Source organism: Seriola aureovittata, chromosome 21 (assembly GCF_021018895.1).
Source record: "Seriola aureovittata isolate HTS-2021-v1 ecotype China chromosome 21, ASM2101889v1, whole genome shotgun sequence".
NCBI lineage: Eukaryota > Metazoa > Chordata > Actinopteri > Carangiformes > Carangidae > Seriola > Seriola aureovittata.
The window spans coordinates 8,182,580-8,197,893 of NC_079384.1; the positions used below are offsets into that span (position 1 = coordinate 8,182,580).

The following is a 15,314-nucleotide window of genomic DNA, read 5'->3' on the forward strand; positions in this document are numbered from 1 at the left end:
CCGCTGCTGAGTATCAGCTTTCACTTTTCCTCTCAGTGCTTCTCTTTCCGTCAAGATTTTTGATATTATCCATGATGAGAAACGCTCACACTCCCGTCCTCTCACCTTAAAGCACTGTACATCTGTTTTTTTCATTACCGGTAGATTAGTTGAGCATCATCTCTCTCGTGTGCTGCCTGCAAGTCAAGTGCATTAAAGTGCATACTTCAGTTTCTATCTTGAGAATGTTTGAAGAGGAACTCCACAAGACGCTGACTCAGTGCAGGAGAGAACCTAAATAAGAGCCTACCATCTGGGAAAATGCTTTTGCCTAATTGCAGAAACCTTTAAAGTCTAGACACTATAATTATAAGACAATGGGATCATGTCTGACATTTAAATACTACCTTAGATATAGATTTTTTCTGTTTAGTTTATAATTCTTTAACGTTTTATTTACTATTTTGTACTCTTTCCTGCCGCTTTAACCCAAAACCCTCCTTTACAGTGAGACGTTCAATTAAACTGATCTATTACTGCTTCACTAGATAGTTTGAGCACCTAGATTTGATTGTAGAAATTCTGTTTATCAGTTTGCAAGTGAAACAAAGACTTCAAGCCATTGCACTCAGCTGTTCATACTCCGAATGGTTGGGGCCTTATCAAAGATGATAATTCAAGACTGGCATCCAAGTCTTCAATCGTCATAAAGCTAGATGCATATGGCCGATAACTGAAATTCAAATAATGCAAAGGGCAGAGCAGAAGAATGAGAGAGCAGCTGTTTTTTGTAAATTCCAAAGTCACAAACCCACACTCAGCTAAAGACAGAGAGGCTGTCAGGGGCAGGGTGAGAGGGAGGGACACTGAGGAAGAAGAGGAAGAAGAAGACGGTGGGGGGAGAAGGGAGAAGGGGCTCACAGAGAATGCACTGTTAGAGGACAGAGAAGCAGGCTGAGTGTTTACAGCCCGCGTAGGTAGATCACCGCACCGACACTGGCGCTACAAGTCCGAGCGGAGGGAAACAGTGAGAAACAGAGAGGGAGATTCACACGTACGAGGAGAGAAGCGGAGTGTGGCGGGAGATTGTTGGGAGTGTTTGGGCAACAGGAGCTCAAGGTAGCCAGGAAGAGGGCAGCCAAGCCTGAGGAGATGCTGTGAGGAAGCGTGCCAAGTGATGGAGCTTGAAGCAGCCAGCAGGCGGATACAATTAGTCAGGTAAAGCAATATGGCATCTTTATTATGATTTATGTCTCACTAAATTATAAGTATTATTTGAACAGTTAAACAAATGTTTCAGAGAGATATTTGAGTGCATTTCAGTATTTATATCAACTCTGTATTTCCATTCATTTAATAAGTTTACAGTCATTTTCCATTCACCGAACAAACTACTACTGTTGCTCATGGTTAGCAGAGTTGTGGAGCAGCGTGGCTGTTGTGATGCATTATCTGTGGCTGAAATATAACAGGCCCACTGAGGGACTTTTTCTCAGCTTTGCCAAGCTGTGATATCCCAGCTGTATTTTCACAGCAACTTTAATGTCTCCTAAACCCTAACTTTACTGTCCATAACCGAATGAAATATGTTGCATACAGCAATCCCATGTCCTCAAGAGGAAAATCTTCTCAGGCAGTCAAATATGTAGTTGAGACAGTGGCTTGTTAATTGTAAGGTCAAATGTATTGTCATGATTTTGTTGACATTAAAAGGCATGAGAATGTAGGAGACATGCAAATGTTTTTGTTGATGGAGAGGGAGGATATTTCCCCGGCCGATGCATTCAACATGCTCTGTGTCCAACTTTCACATGATGCTCCAGAGTCCTTGGGTGCTACAAAGCGCACTCTGTGCGGTACACAAACCCACTATTTGTCCTCCGGTCCTTCCCTCTTTAGCATTTCAAGTCTTCTCCTCCCAGCGCAAGTGACCCCAACTGATTAAGAAGGAGATTTTCCAAATATTTCACAACACCCACATAATCCCCCAGCGGCTGTGAGGTTGTTAGTCTCCGCTCTCATCTCTAACAAAGACTTTCTCTCATTTACTCTGTGTCTCACTAGTAGGGGACTGTGGTTGATACTGACATAGATTGTAGATGCTGAACCATGTCAAACCACTGGGTCACCCACGAGTGCTTGTGGAGGCTGCATGTGAGATGTTCTCATGAATTTTTATCATCTAGTTCATCTCTATTGTTGTTTCATGAAGGTCAACAATAACGCTACAGTTTAGACAAGCTGTGAAATGATGCTTTGCTAAAGAAGCCACAGCAGGTGCAACTTAAAGAAGCTGAGGATCAGTTTTAAAATCTTAATAAGATGTTAGTGTGTAACTCGAGTATTATGTTGTTAAACATAGCATATATACATCTATACAAGCATATGCAAATAAAGTACATGCAGCAAGTAGTTTGGCATGGAGAAAAAATCTGAGGGGAGGTTATTGAATAAAGTGGTGCTTTATACAGTTATACTAGTAATATATGAAAAATAAATATAGAAGAAATACTTTATATGGACTATAGAAAGTAGTTATAGTTGTATCAAGTAATATAATATGAAATATAAGTAAAGTTATACAAAGTCATAAAGTAGGTGCAGGTGTAAGAAACATGCTACCATGTGACCTGAGGTACAGAACCAAATATGCTGATGAATCCTAAAGAGACAGCATGACTCTACAGAAAAACACAAAGCTCTGACACAGTCAGCCCCACCCCTCCCCTACACATTTGTCTTCAACATGCCACTTTACTTCCCCGGCACCACACTCTTTTATTTTGGTTCCCGTCCTAAGCAGTCTACACTGCAGTTCTGCAGTTTGGGACACATTCCAAATCTCGTCTGTCATACCAGCCCGTCCCATGCTGCCAGATTGGTTTTCACACTGTCCCGGGCCCCTCCCTGCTACCACGGCGACGCAGCTGTCACCTGTCAGTTTCATGGTGGGGATGCACACAGGCCTGTTATGGCTCAGAATAGACCAGTGGGAGAGTTTCACTGGAGGTGGAAGAGTACAACACCGAGTCTCTGAGAGAATGAACAGTTGACGAGGAAAAAAATCTCAACTATACGAGAATGTGGCATATGTGAGCTCAGAGGTTATGGGACTGGGTGCTGTTCATGGGAGTGACTGACTGGGTGGCTTCTACAGAGAGAGAATCTGGTTCAGTTTGTATTGGTAAGGCCTCACCAACCACTCTCAGCTAGTTCATTCAAATATGTAGGCCGGCAGTGCTACAATATAAGGAGTTGTTCAGTACTAGTTGTGCATGTGTATTCAGATTTGTTGTTTCTCATTAAAGAGGTCGCTCCGAGGTCGTGGCAAACTATAATTGTACAGATGTGGATATTTTTATCTGAAAAAATCTTACAGTATTTGGATTTCCTGCGCACTTTTATGTGTTTGTATCACAGGTAATTATGACTTAATTTCTTGTTCATAAAGCCACCTGCATAGTTACAGTACCTGGTTAAAGTTAATAGTAGGGTCTAGGATTTAGTTTGGGTGCAACACTGTAAAAAACAATTTAATCTGCATTAATCTAAATGTTTTGACTGAAATGACATTTTCGCTCGGCTGTGACACTCGCTTATCTTCGTCTTCTCCTTCTCATCTTCTTCGTTTATGTATGAATTCTTGTATTTCCCTGCAGAATGGATGACCAGGACAGAGTAAGCCAAGCTTCCAGTGTAGCCACTATTTCCTACTTTCCTGTGACAAAGGTGCGTTTTCCAGTTTTCCAGGCAGCCGTGTTATAATGTGCACATGTGGAAGGATTTCTGTGACACCGTTCATGCATACAAAATGTGTTATTCTTTCCTTTTGGGTAACAGGAAAGTGATGGGAGGGTGCAAACATTTGGGAAAAGATGTCAAGCTGCCAAGAGAGACCCCAACTGCCCTGTGGTTATTAGAGGATGGCTCAACAAAAAAGTAAAACGCCAAACATCATCTACTGATCTGTTTAACATCTTTTACCTTCATCATTGCATGTAGAAGAGTGTGTGGCCGGGCCTCTAATGAATCTTCCCTCTGCAGGATAGCTCTGGTTTGAAGCTCTGGAAGAGAAGATGGTTCGTTCTCTCCAACTACTGCCTGTTTTACTATAAAGGTAAAGAGCACAGCATGAGTCCCAGCACTGTGCGTGGAATGAAATCTTTCCTATGTGCTCTGGATGAACAACAAGGCATCTCTTCTTTTGTTCACTTCTTTCCCGCCCTCAATCAGACAGCAGAGAAGAATCTGTGCTCGGCAGCATCCCACTCCCAAGCTACAAAATCCTGTTCTGCACACCACGGGAATGCAAGAACAGAAAGTTCACCTTCAAGGTATCTTCATTTAGATCAAGCGTTATACCAGCCTTTTTTTTTTTTGATTATGCATAAAGTGTACAAAGAATAACTTAATTGTTAACATAGAATTTTGTTTACATTCAAAGCTATATGGAACAACAAAATAAACTATTCCACAGGAATATTTTAACTATTTTAAATCCACTACACACCTGAAAGGTTCCTCTCTGCATATATTCACTGAAACCCGTCTAATCAGGTCAAATTAAAGAACTTCTATCTTACCCTTATTTGAATTGGTTTGAGTAAAAGTAGTAGTTCACTAGACTGAAAAGCATCACCATACACATAAAACAAAAACCATTTTAAAAAATCATAAAAAAATTGAGCTATCCTATATGTAAAAACAAATCAGCTGCCATCGATTCTTCATTAGGGGAGAAGTAACAGTGTTACCTCGTGAATGATCTCTGTAAAACTAGGTGGTGCACCAGGGAATGCGCTCTTACTTCTTCAGCGCCGACACTCAGGAGGATATGTTGGGTTGGGTCCGAGCCCTCAGTCAGTCTGCAGCGATGGAGCCAGACAGCTCCATGAACAGGTACAACTCTACTCACTGTGGATATGAGGTGTTATGTAATGAATTGATTGCACTGTGCACTGAGTGAGCCAATTTTTCTTTTTTTGGTGCATCTCTGATCCTTTCAGGCGTTGCTCAAGTTATCAGGATTTCACACAGATAGGTGGCAGCAGTGAATCTGTGGACTTCCCTAAATCCCCCTCCGATGGAGAAGGTCCTTCCCAAAAACACAGGCACGTCAGCAGGACTCTGAGCGAACCGAGCCATCTCACCGGTGGGAGGATGGGGACGTCGCACTCGGAGCACAGGGGGAGGCGGAGAGTGCGTCACAGAAACAGCAGGTTGTCAAGTCGTTTCAATGTGTGAAAGACGCACAGTTAAATCCCAGTGGTTTACTTAAAGGGGGGGGAAATCCTTTGAGAGAGGTCCCAGCTTTGGCATTTTGTGCTGTATTCTCTGATGTCTTCACAGCCCTTCAAACAGAACACCCAGTCCCGCTGAATTCAGCAGGAGAAGAGCTTTCGGTCCAAATCAAGAGGAGGATTCTTTTCCAGGTCAAAACACACCACCCACCCAAACAGAAATTATGGGAACAGGTTCATTGACCTCCAGAGGGCAGCTTGGGTCCCGACCTCATACGCCAGTGGGAAGGGTTGACATTCGACCTCACGATGACCCGGTCATGGTGCCACAGACCCTATACTACGCACCTGCCTCACCTAAGCTGGAGTTCAAATCCACTCCGACTACTCCAGTCTCAGAAAGGTGGCAGAACCTCAGCCAGGTCAGGGCATGTTTGGTTTATCATGATATCGGAAAAAATTACAACAGAGGTTTTGTACCATACAGCACTTGTTTTTTTTTTCAGTATTTTTCAGATAATAATAATGTGTCTTAAGTGCAATAAACTGAGAGGTACAGCTTTGATTTATCGCCATACTCACAAGCATGAAGCATATAGGTCAAAAAGTATTTCTTTATATATTAATTTTATACATTATTATTATCATTATTATTATTATGTATTCTTTATATGGCTTATTTGTTTATATACAGAAAGATAAAAACTGCCTTACCCAAAGTTTAAGTAAAACGTCACAGATATGCCTGCTTATTGATATTATTATATATTTTGAAACATCATCATTAAACAAAACTTTTCCATTCACTCAAGAATTACAATTTGAGGGTTTCAAAAACGTAAGTAATGCCAATGTAATCAACTATTAAGTTGCATTGTGGGAAATGCAGGATCCAGTGTTTTTGGAGCTCAAAAGGAAATCTCAGCCACTGCCGCTGTGATTTTGATCATTCTGTTTTAATCTAATCTGCGAGTTCCCCAACTTTATGGAAGTGCAATGCTAAATCTCCGGAGTGCCCCTTTAACATCATTTCTTGTGACCAAATGACTCCTGTTACTCACACCTTATCTTTTTCATCGTCTACAGCCTACACCTACATACGGTTCAGTTCATCATATGCCGAGTGGGAGAAGACCTCTAGGAAAGGTGATTGTAGTAGTGTAATGTAGTACAGTATTGTAATGAACGATACATTTACGGCAAGTTTGTAGCACATCACACCTATTGATCACATTCCCACCATTCTTTACTAAAAACCAACTAAAATAAATCATTGAAGTGAGTTGAATTTTTACTGTTGTACTTTTAAAGCCACTTTTCCGCTGCTGTTCTCACTTGATGTTATCTACGTGCTGTGTTCTCCTTCAGAGCTACTCTACGGGGGCACATGCAGACTTACTGCCCCCTCTGCCCCCCTCATCGAGAGCCGCACATGCTCCCCACCCACCACACCACCACCACCACCATCACCACCATCTCCGCAGCCATTTATCTGTTTGTGTGCTACCGCCAGCCATGGTACAGCGCTGTGTGTTCGTATAGTGTCTTGTGTGTGAACAGAACTGTCTGTGGTGTTATGGTGTTTTATATTTGTGTTATGTCGCCTTACTATGTTTGTGCTGTAATGTCTTACTGTGTAGGCTTTTAACAAATGGACTCTAACATTATCAGCAACAATATTTTAAGGATCCTGTTATATTGCCCTGTACTTGTTTTATGTCCATGTCACTGTTTTGTATTTTCATTAATATTTGTCAATTTCTATTTGTGACTAATAAATCATTAATTGTGCTCATTATTATTATTATTATGGCTGTTGTTGTGTTTAATTGTGCTGTTATACCTATCCTATATCTGTGTGTTTTGTGTGTATTATGAGTACCGCCATGATTATGCTACATGTAATGACGATTACATGAAGGTGCTGTTTGCTAAATAACAAATGCATCTTATGCAAGTACATTTTTGAATAATTTTCTCCCTCAGATTCACAGTACATGGCTGTAGTGTCTGTGTTTGTCTCACTGAGAGCGCTGAAGCTTGCGCTGGGCTCCTTTGAAAGACAGCTCAATCTTAACATTCAAGCATTAACATTCAAGCATTAACCTGCACACAATACCATAAATAACTGTGGTGAGCACAAAGGATTTCATTTTAAAAAGATTTTTAAAAAATTATTTCATGAAGACATAGACTTCTAATCACATATTAAAAGCCTGTGACCAGCAAAAAGATATATAAAATACACATTTTTTTTTTTAAAAGCTATTTAATAAAATTGACCTTGATGCTTTTTAGGCCCAGAAGCATGACTCGAGAGAAACCCCACCAATCAGACCTCTTGAAAGTGATGCAGACGTGAGTATCAGAAGCAGTCACTTACCATCTTATTAGATGTTTCTCTCTGAGGAGACATCAGTCAGATTGTGATTTTCCCTCTACAGGCTGTGTTGACAAGGTTGTGCGGGTGTGACAAGCTGCTACAATCACTGTCTGTAGAACTGGCCCAGCTGCAAATGGATAAGGTCAGTACTTGAATGGTTACAGGTGTATCCATCCCATGAAAACCAACGATCTCATTAATAGCCCTGTATTCTGTCTGTTCTGGTAAATATTGTGACTGCATCTCAAACTGAGACTCTAGTGTCGTTTTACAGGACAGTGTCCAGTGTGCGTTAGAGGTGTCCAGACTGCAGCTGGAGGAGTGGCAGAGCCAGGGGCCCCGAGCCCAGGAAGAGGCACTGACCCAGAAGGCTTTGCTCCAGGAGGATCTGGTCACAATCCGAGCCAGAATGTGTGACGTATCATTGGTGTGTAAAAACTCCAGGTGGCAGTGACCCCAAATGAGACAAGCAATGGCACTACATGAGTAGGGCTGCTGTGATTGCAAACCCCTCCAATCCATTAGCAGAAATCAGGGATCTTTGGGTTTTTTTGTTGTTGTTTATAAATCTGTCTCTATATTTTTTACTCAGGAAATGGAGAGGGTGTGGAGTCAATATGAGCGAATGGAGAGTGAACTGTCTGTTATACGCTCACACCTTCAGCACATCTGTAACTTTGGAATACCACAGGTACTTCATAAACTACAAAATGTGTACTTATTATATATATATATATATATATATATATATATAAATAAAACAATATGAATGTTTACAGTATCTTATGTATATCTGTCTCAAAGACTCTGTACTTTAGTGATTGCTCACCCTTGAGGTCCAACTAAGTGCATCTCCATTTGTGTGTGTTTGCTTTCATAGTGTTGGAGCATTCACCCCAAGGTCAAATATTTCATGAGCAAAATCATCTGTTTCTTTCTTATCAGGAGCAGTCTCAGGCTCAGAGAGAGCTGTGGATGATGGAGGATATACTCGCTGGACTGAAGGTCAACAGGGATCATTTCCGCTTCTTGCTGGGACTACAGAGGCACAACAGTAAGAATCAGCTACTCCTGCTGTAATGTTTAGAGTGTGTAGCTCATGAAGGCTTGTGCCAGTTTGCAAAATTCAGGTTCTCCTCCAATGTGTTGTGATGTTGTTGGTGGAAATACAGTGATATGCTTTAATATACATTTCTGATTTAAATTGAGTTATGTCTCCTATTAGAGTGGTGAGGTGATAGCTCAACAACCACCATGCTGTACATACTGTATGCAGTACATAGTGAATTATTTTAATTATCCTTTGTTTTGAATTGAGTATCTTCTATTAAACAATACATTTCTTATACAACACACTTATACTATTATCCATGAATATTTCATATATTCAATATATATATATTTATTTATATGGATGAATTGCTCAAGAATTCCTGGGTGGGTGAACAGATACAGTTAAGTGAATTAATACAAGCTACACCAGGTAATATTATATGCAAGAATACAGCCATCTTATCAGCCTAATGCACAAGGCTTCATTACCAAAGTGTTAAGCAAATTGCTTAAAAAAAAAAAAAAAAGGAGAGGAAACAGGAAATGATATGATAGATCAAAACTTCAGAGTGAATAAGAAAAATCAAAAAATGTAAAGATGCCAGTAAAACACTTAGGCCTGAGGACATAACATTATGCTGATGTCACACTGTACATACTGTACAGTATATCTTGTTCTGTCTCTGAAGTCTTAATTCAAACAATTACTCCTTGCTGCCATGTGGGGTCGCCACTGTGCATAGTTGCCTGTTCCATCCTGATTTTGCACATGAGAACCTGACAATAGATGAACAGTGTTAACACTCTGACCTTTTCTGCCTCTGCCCCAAGTGTTCCAGCAGCCAGCCCCACATCCTGGATCCCCTGGCTCTCCCACAGAGAGGCTGCACAGTGGACTGCCAATGGTATGACTCCTGTCCATGATTCCTTTGTCAGTGACCCCTGACATTTGTTGTCTGCTTATGAACAAACATGGAATTGTTGTCCACCCGAGGCAGAGATTAAATCAGTCTGCTGGCATCTGCTGACTAGATCTTATAGTATGCCAACATTTGTGACATACTGTATTCATGTCTTTTGGAGCACTAATGATATTAGCTCTCGAGTCAGAACAGCAGGATCTGCGCAGGTCCTTCAGTCAATGTTGTCGTCATGTCAAACATTGACTCTCTAAAATGTGTATCAGTCTGGTATAGATACAACTGGATCTTCCATCATGGCTTCACAGTTTTTATTACATTCCTTGTGACTATTATCCCAACAGGATGTGGAACAAGAGCCACCAGCACGTCCAGCCTTACCCCAGGAGCTACTGGAAAGCCAACAGGGCCACGGCTATACAGAGTCACCATATGAGGTGGGAAATATTGACATTATGCCTGTCAAATATCATCCAGTTTGAACATGTTTTCATGTTTTTCTATGCTTATGTTTCAGGGAATCTACAGCCACGCTGTTGATCCTGCACATAGAAGAGGGAACAGCCAGCCTGACCTCCTTCATGTGAAAGCACCGAGAGACGCATCCGGTTGGCACAGATATACTCAATATAAATAGAGTACATGAAAAAAGCCATTTTGATACAATGGCCAGTAGATTAATATTTTCTGACTCATCTAATATGAAACAGCTTTAATAGGTGTTTTATGCACAAAAAAAAAAAAAAAATCATTGTTAGTCCCCAGTGGCTTTGTTTGTCTTCCACCCTCATATTTCCTGTTTCTCTTTCTTCCTGTCACCATCTCCTCCCACCCATCCTCTCGCCCTCCTTATATCCTTCTCCTCCTCTTTCCTGCTTTTTCATTTCATCTTTAGACTCTCAGTCTGGTTCAAAGTGGATCCCACCAGACACAGCCAACCAATCAACCAAGGTTTGATTCTTCATAAGTTCCTGTTTGCTGGTTAACTATATGTGGATGTATGCAATGTGATCCAAAAGGCTCCAAATATAGAAGCAGTCAAAAGCTGATTTTTCCTCATTGCAATCACAGCCAAATTCCAATTCTTTGATTCTCTCATCTTCCTTGCAATTAGGGCATGTTGCAGTGCCTGTTCGAGGCGAGAGGGGGAGGCAGAGGCTCATGCCTCATCACAGTAGCTCAGGCTTCTCACTTCTGCCACCCAACCCCCCCTTTCTCACATGCACACATGCATGTGAACATACAGATGCAAGCAGCCATTCTTGTACTCATGCACACATACATCTCTGCACAGACAGATGCAAACACGCAGCCCTGATAATAATCCATAATCTGTTTTTGATATGCAAATCATAGATTCCGTTTCTGGCTTTACCTTCTCTGCATGTGTACTGCTGAGGTCCAGAGTTCATAAATGACTCATATCTTTTCTAGAAGATGAAGATGAGTGAAGAAGAGCAGCTTGAGAGGATCAAGAGAAATCAAGAGAGGTTGACAAATAGGAAGAAACCTCCCATGCCCACTCCAGGTGTCCCGAGTCAAAGTTCAGAAACACGAGAGGAGGTTTGCCAAATCACTGATCAGTATAACTGACTGGATCAGCGCATTATATTATATACAAATATACTTACACTCATTGTACTTAATTACTAACTACTAATCTATCTTGGTATTTCCTCAGGCCCCCTTTCCTTTAAGGGTGACACGTGTGGTTACAGCTGTACTGCCATCCTCTCTTGTGGCCCGACGGGTTTCTGTCGAGGATCCCCCGGCTGAGCTTGACACTCCACTGCCTGAGCAGATCCCACCTGAGATGCAGCAAAGACTGGCTGAACAGAGTAAAAAAATGTCGAATAAGCCACCTAGGCGTCTGCTGCTGGAAAGCCCTGATCAAAACCGGTCTTTGGCAGAAATGCAGCAGGATCAGCCCGTTAAAAGGACAAGCAGACAGCAGCATCTGGGTGCGCTGAGGTCTTCCAAGAGAGAGTCACGGGCAGACGCGAGCAGAGCTGAGGCTACAGAGACCTCAAGGAATCAAGCTAGAGACCATGCAGGTTTAGGAAATGGAAGAGAGAGCTCAGACACTAGGGTAAGAAAAAATAAAGTTAAATTAAATAATAATACATTTTCTTGTCCTGTATAGTTGTTATCCTTCCTCAGTGTTTAGGTTCCCACAGACAGATAACACTAATAATTCAAAATCTTATTATTAACAATATGTAGAAAAGTACTGAAGTAGGAACCTTTCTTCTTGACAAGACATGAAAGTGACATTAGCAACTCTCATGGCAACAGTAGTAATGTTAATTCCTTCACATCATGTTCTATTTATCATTACTGTATTAAAAAATGATTAATTGCATTGATTTATCCCATAAGTTCAGTTCATTCTGGTGTAGCATGCATTCTGATGTGAAAGTGCTTTAGCAGGCGGAAGAACGGCCCACTGCCCTCCTCACCCCTGACATGGACCCTGACCTCTGTCTGACCCCTGAGCAGAGAGAGGCCAAACTCCGACGTGTGGAACGAATACGGGAGAGAGTCATACGAAGGTGGGATATGTCATCATTTATATTTAAATGTATTTATAAATGCTTTAGGTGCATTTCACAAATTGGTTGTTCTATCCATCTATCTATCCATCTATCTATCAGCGCAGTCAGAGAGAGTGTTTCTACACACAATCAACAACCAATCAGGGGGGAGAAGCAGGATGTTCTCCAGGTGCCCCCTGACACAGCTAGAAAACAAAGGATGAAATTAGGTACGTACGGTATTCCCCAACACAAAATTAATAAGCTAAGGAATGGAACCGAGATCAAGTTTTTCCTGGCCATTAGCTATTACAGTGAAATACCAAAGGAATTCTATATCAGTAGAAACATATGCTGCTGACTACTTATGCACTAACTAACTGATAAGTTCTGCTCCTGTTTTCAGATCTTGAAAGCCAACCATGTTACGTTGGAAACTACGGGGATAATCCAAGAAGTCCAGCAGAACTTGAGTTTTCTAGTGGAACATCTCAAGATGAAGACGAAAGAGACGCACGTGTGAAAAAATTTAAAAGTCAGGTCAATTTTGGGGACAAAACACAACGCAAAGATCACAGTGGAAGAGCAGGGGTTGCCAAAACTAAGATCAGACGTCCAGCTTCACCATATCATATATCATCTATGACTGTCTACCAGAAAGACGGAGGCAAGGGATTTGTAAGTTGCAAGGTTGAAGAGGAGACAAAGCTTGAAGAACCTGCTGCTGATGACAATGAAAGTAACTCTTCATCCACGGATGTGAGAGCCAAGTGGTTCCTCTCCACCAACCAGTGGCAAGGGTTCATACCTTTGCAGATCCCTGGCATAGACTCATTGTGCAGTGAGGAGATAACAGACATCGAGCAACAACCAGCATGCACTGATGACGTGACTGAGTCCAGCGAAATGTCATCCACAGTGTGCGAGAGCTTAGAGAAAATGAAAGAGAACCATTCACTCTTCTATAAGATTGCATGTGACATCAGTATCTCAGACACAGACATAACAAAGAATGACGGGAATACCAGTGTCCAACCGCCTTGTGGGCCAGAAGAGGAAGAAGAGCCGCCGATGGCTGAGTCTGTACCAGTTGACGCGACCAGTAATGTTGGAACATCTCCTAACCAAGACAGCAAGGATTCCAGCATAAGTTTGCCATCAGATGTTGATGAAAACAGCCTCTCAAATGATAATAAACTCCAAGATTCAACAGTGGAAACCCAGGACAAAGCAGCGTTAAATACCTCAGTCAGTCCAGCAACAGAGACACGTGTTTATGAAGAGAACCAACAAAAAGAATGTGAAGACACCTCGACGCAAGAGAGCCAGTTGAAAGTCAAAGAAGCTAATCATGGCGCTTCTGCTCAGGACGCTGGTTCTAACCAGGGCCAGGGTGAATGTGCAAAGAACGGAGAGGAACACAGTTGGGCGAAAGAGTCAGAGGAGAAGAAGGTGGACCAAGAGAGATCGGAGGAGCTGAGGAAATCTCGTAGTTCAAGTGAGGAGAACAAGGAGACAGTCCAAGAACGAGGCGGCAACAACTCCGTCACTCCATCCAGCTCTGTGTATGAGGGCGGACGCATGATTCGGAGTGCCTCTTTTAGGAAGGCACGAGTAACAGTGTTAAGGACAAGTTTGTAGGAGCGAGAACAGTGACGGCTTAAGGAGCTTAAATGAACGAACTTGGGAAGGACAAGAACAGAGTTAAGTGATTTATAGTAAAGGAAAATGCCTCAGGAAGAAGACTTAAAGTGTTTGAAGGAAACTGGACCTAACTTTGAGTTAGAAAATGGTAAAATGGGAACATACAATATCAGAAATGGACATGATCTTTGGTAAACTTGAACAATTCCATTATTCATAATATGTGGTTGAATGCAGATAAAAAAAAAAAAGTCTTAAGAAAATTTCATCAAAATGAAATCTATGTATGCAAATATAGTGTTGTTCTTGCAGTTGGTAAACACCAAATATCTGGTGTATAGTTGCAGTCAAATACATGCCCAGAATTTGAGGCTAACACTTTCATTCCTCTTCAGATATACATCTAACATAACACAGAAATGATAGATGATGGCTGCTTATGGACGGCAACATAACCCTGTTTTTATCACTGTAACAGAATGTGTTTTGTATCTCAAATATCCTGATTAATAAACATGCTGTGTGCCACACTGAGACGCCAACTCCTGCTTTTTATGTGCAAGACACACATTTATGGTTTTGCTCTCACTCCATGCATCCTTCACCCCCCCCTCCACTCAATGAAGGTCCCCCGGGTGCTTGGGTGCTGCTCTCTGAGGAGACCTGATGCAGGATTACATGGAGCCACTGAAAATGCCTTTGTCACTTTAAATCCTTGCCGTGTCTCAGTCGATGACATCATTGTCTGAGAACACATTACATCACCCCTTTCCAGGCTCTCTCTCTTAAAGACAGCACCACCTTATGTTTACTGAGCAACACACACATACACACTCACAGAGAGACCTGCTTATCTGTTTACAAGTGTGATATCAGTATCAACATGCATATTTATAACAGTCTTTATCAGATGAAATTTTATGCGTGGGCTGGTGAATTCATATTGTATGGATGTTAATTACATTATGGACAGCATCCATAGATATGGCCATTTCCATAGATGTATGAAAAGTTGGCAATTGAACATAATAACATTCATTTTAAACATATTCATGCCACGATTGAATAAAAGTCGCATGCTTTCTCTCCCACAGTGCAGAATGCGTTCCTGCAGCGACTTTAAATGAGAGCTTTTTTTTAAAAGACAGTTTTAATACATCAAACATTCTGTATGTATGTAGCGGAGTGGAGGCAAGGTGACCCTGCAAATATATGAACTGTGATTTATGGTAACTGCTTCCTTAAAATTAATAGGTAGAAAGGTGGATTACTGGCATATTTGAACAGTTATAGCTCAGAATATTGGATATCATATGTAGTTTTCACGTGAGTTTTTGTAGTGGTCTGAAGTTGGGCCTGCAGAGCATCATCCCACACATCCTTTGCAAGAATGCACTGCAGATATAATACTGGTTTATTATTTACAAAGTCAACTGTATCCATGTTTGTCACATATAATTATTTTAAATGAGTGAATTTGGGTTCAATCTGCAGCTAAAAGGGCAATATGGGATCGTTAGAAATAAAATGTCTGTGCAGTTAGTTTGCACTTGTCTGTGAT

General features: G+C 41.4%; 1 protein-coding gene across 6 annotated transcripts; it reads left to right on the forward strand.

The window, feature by feature from the left end:
- Nucleotides 1-887: 887 nt before the first annotated feature.
- Nucleotides 888-14,287, forward strand: si:ch211-234p6.5 (pleckstrin homology domain-containing family A member 4). Of its 6 annotated transcripts, none has more exons than XM_056366786.1 (24): nt 888-1,197; nt 3,639-3,708; nt 3,820-3,918; nt 4,024-4,096; nt 4,213-4,313; nt 4,760-4,878; nt 4,986-5,198; nt 5,329-5,641; nt 6,306-6,365; nt 6,588-6,737; nt 7,518-7,577; nt 7,664-7,744; nt 7,877-8,029; nt 8,195-8,293; nt 8,548-8,656; nt 9,487-9,560; nt 9,920-10,012; nt 10,093-10,183; nt 10,471-10,526; nt 11,010-11,138; nt 11,257-11,664; nt 12,003-12,127; nt 12,230-12,339; nt 12,516-14,287. In XM_056366786.1, the coding sequence occupies exons 1-24, from the start codon at nt 1,157-1,159 to the stop codon at nt 13,748-13,750; spliced, it is 4,062 nt and encodes a 1,353-aa protein (XP_056222761.1). In that variant the 5' UTR covers nt 888-1,156; the 3' UTR covers nt 13,751-14,287. The 6 variants fall into 6 exon arrangements, with proteins under 6 accessions (XP_056222761.1, XP_056222762.1, XP_056222765.1 ...); XM_056366787.1 differs by having other exon boundaries at nt 12,006-12,127; XM_056366790.1 differs by having other exon boundaries at nt 12,235-12,339; nt 12,516-12,653.
- The last annotated feature ends 1,027 nt before the right edge of the window (nt 14,288-15,314 follow it).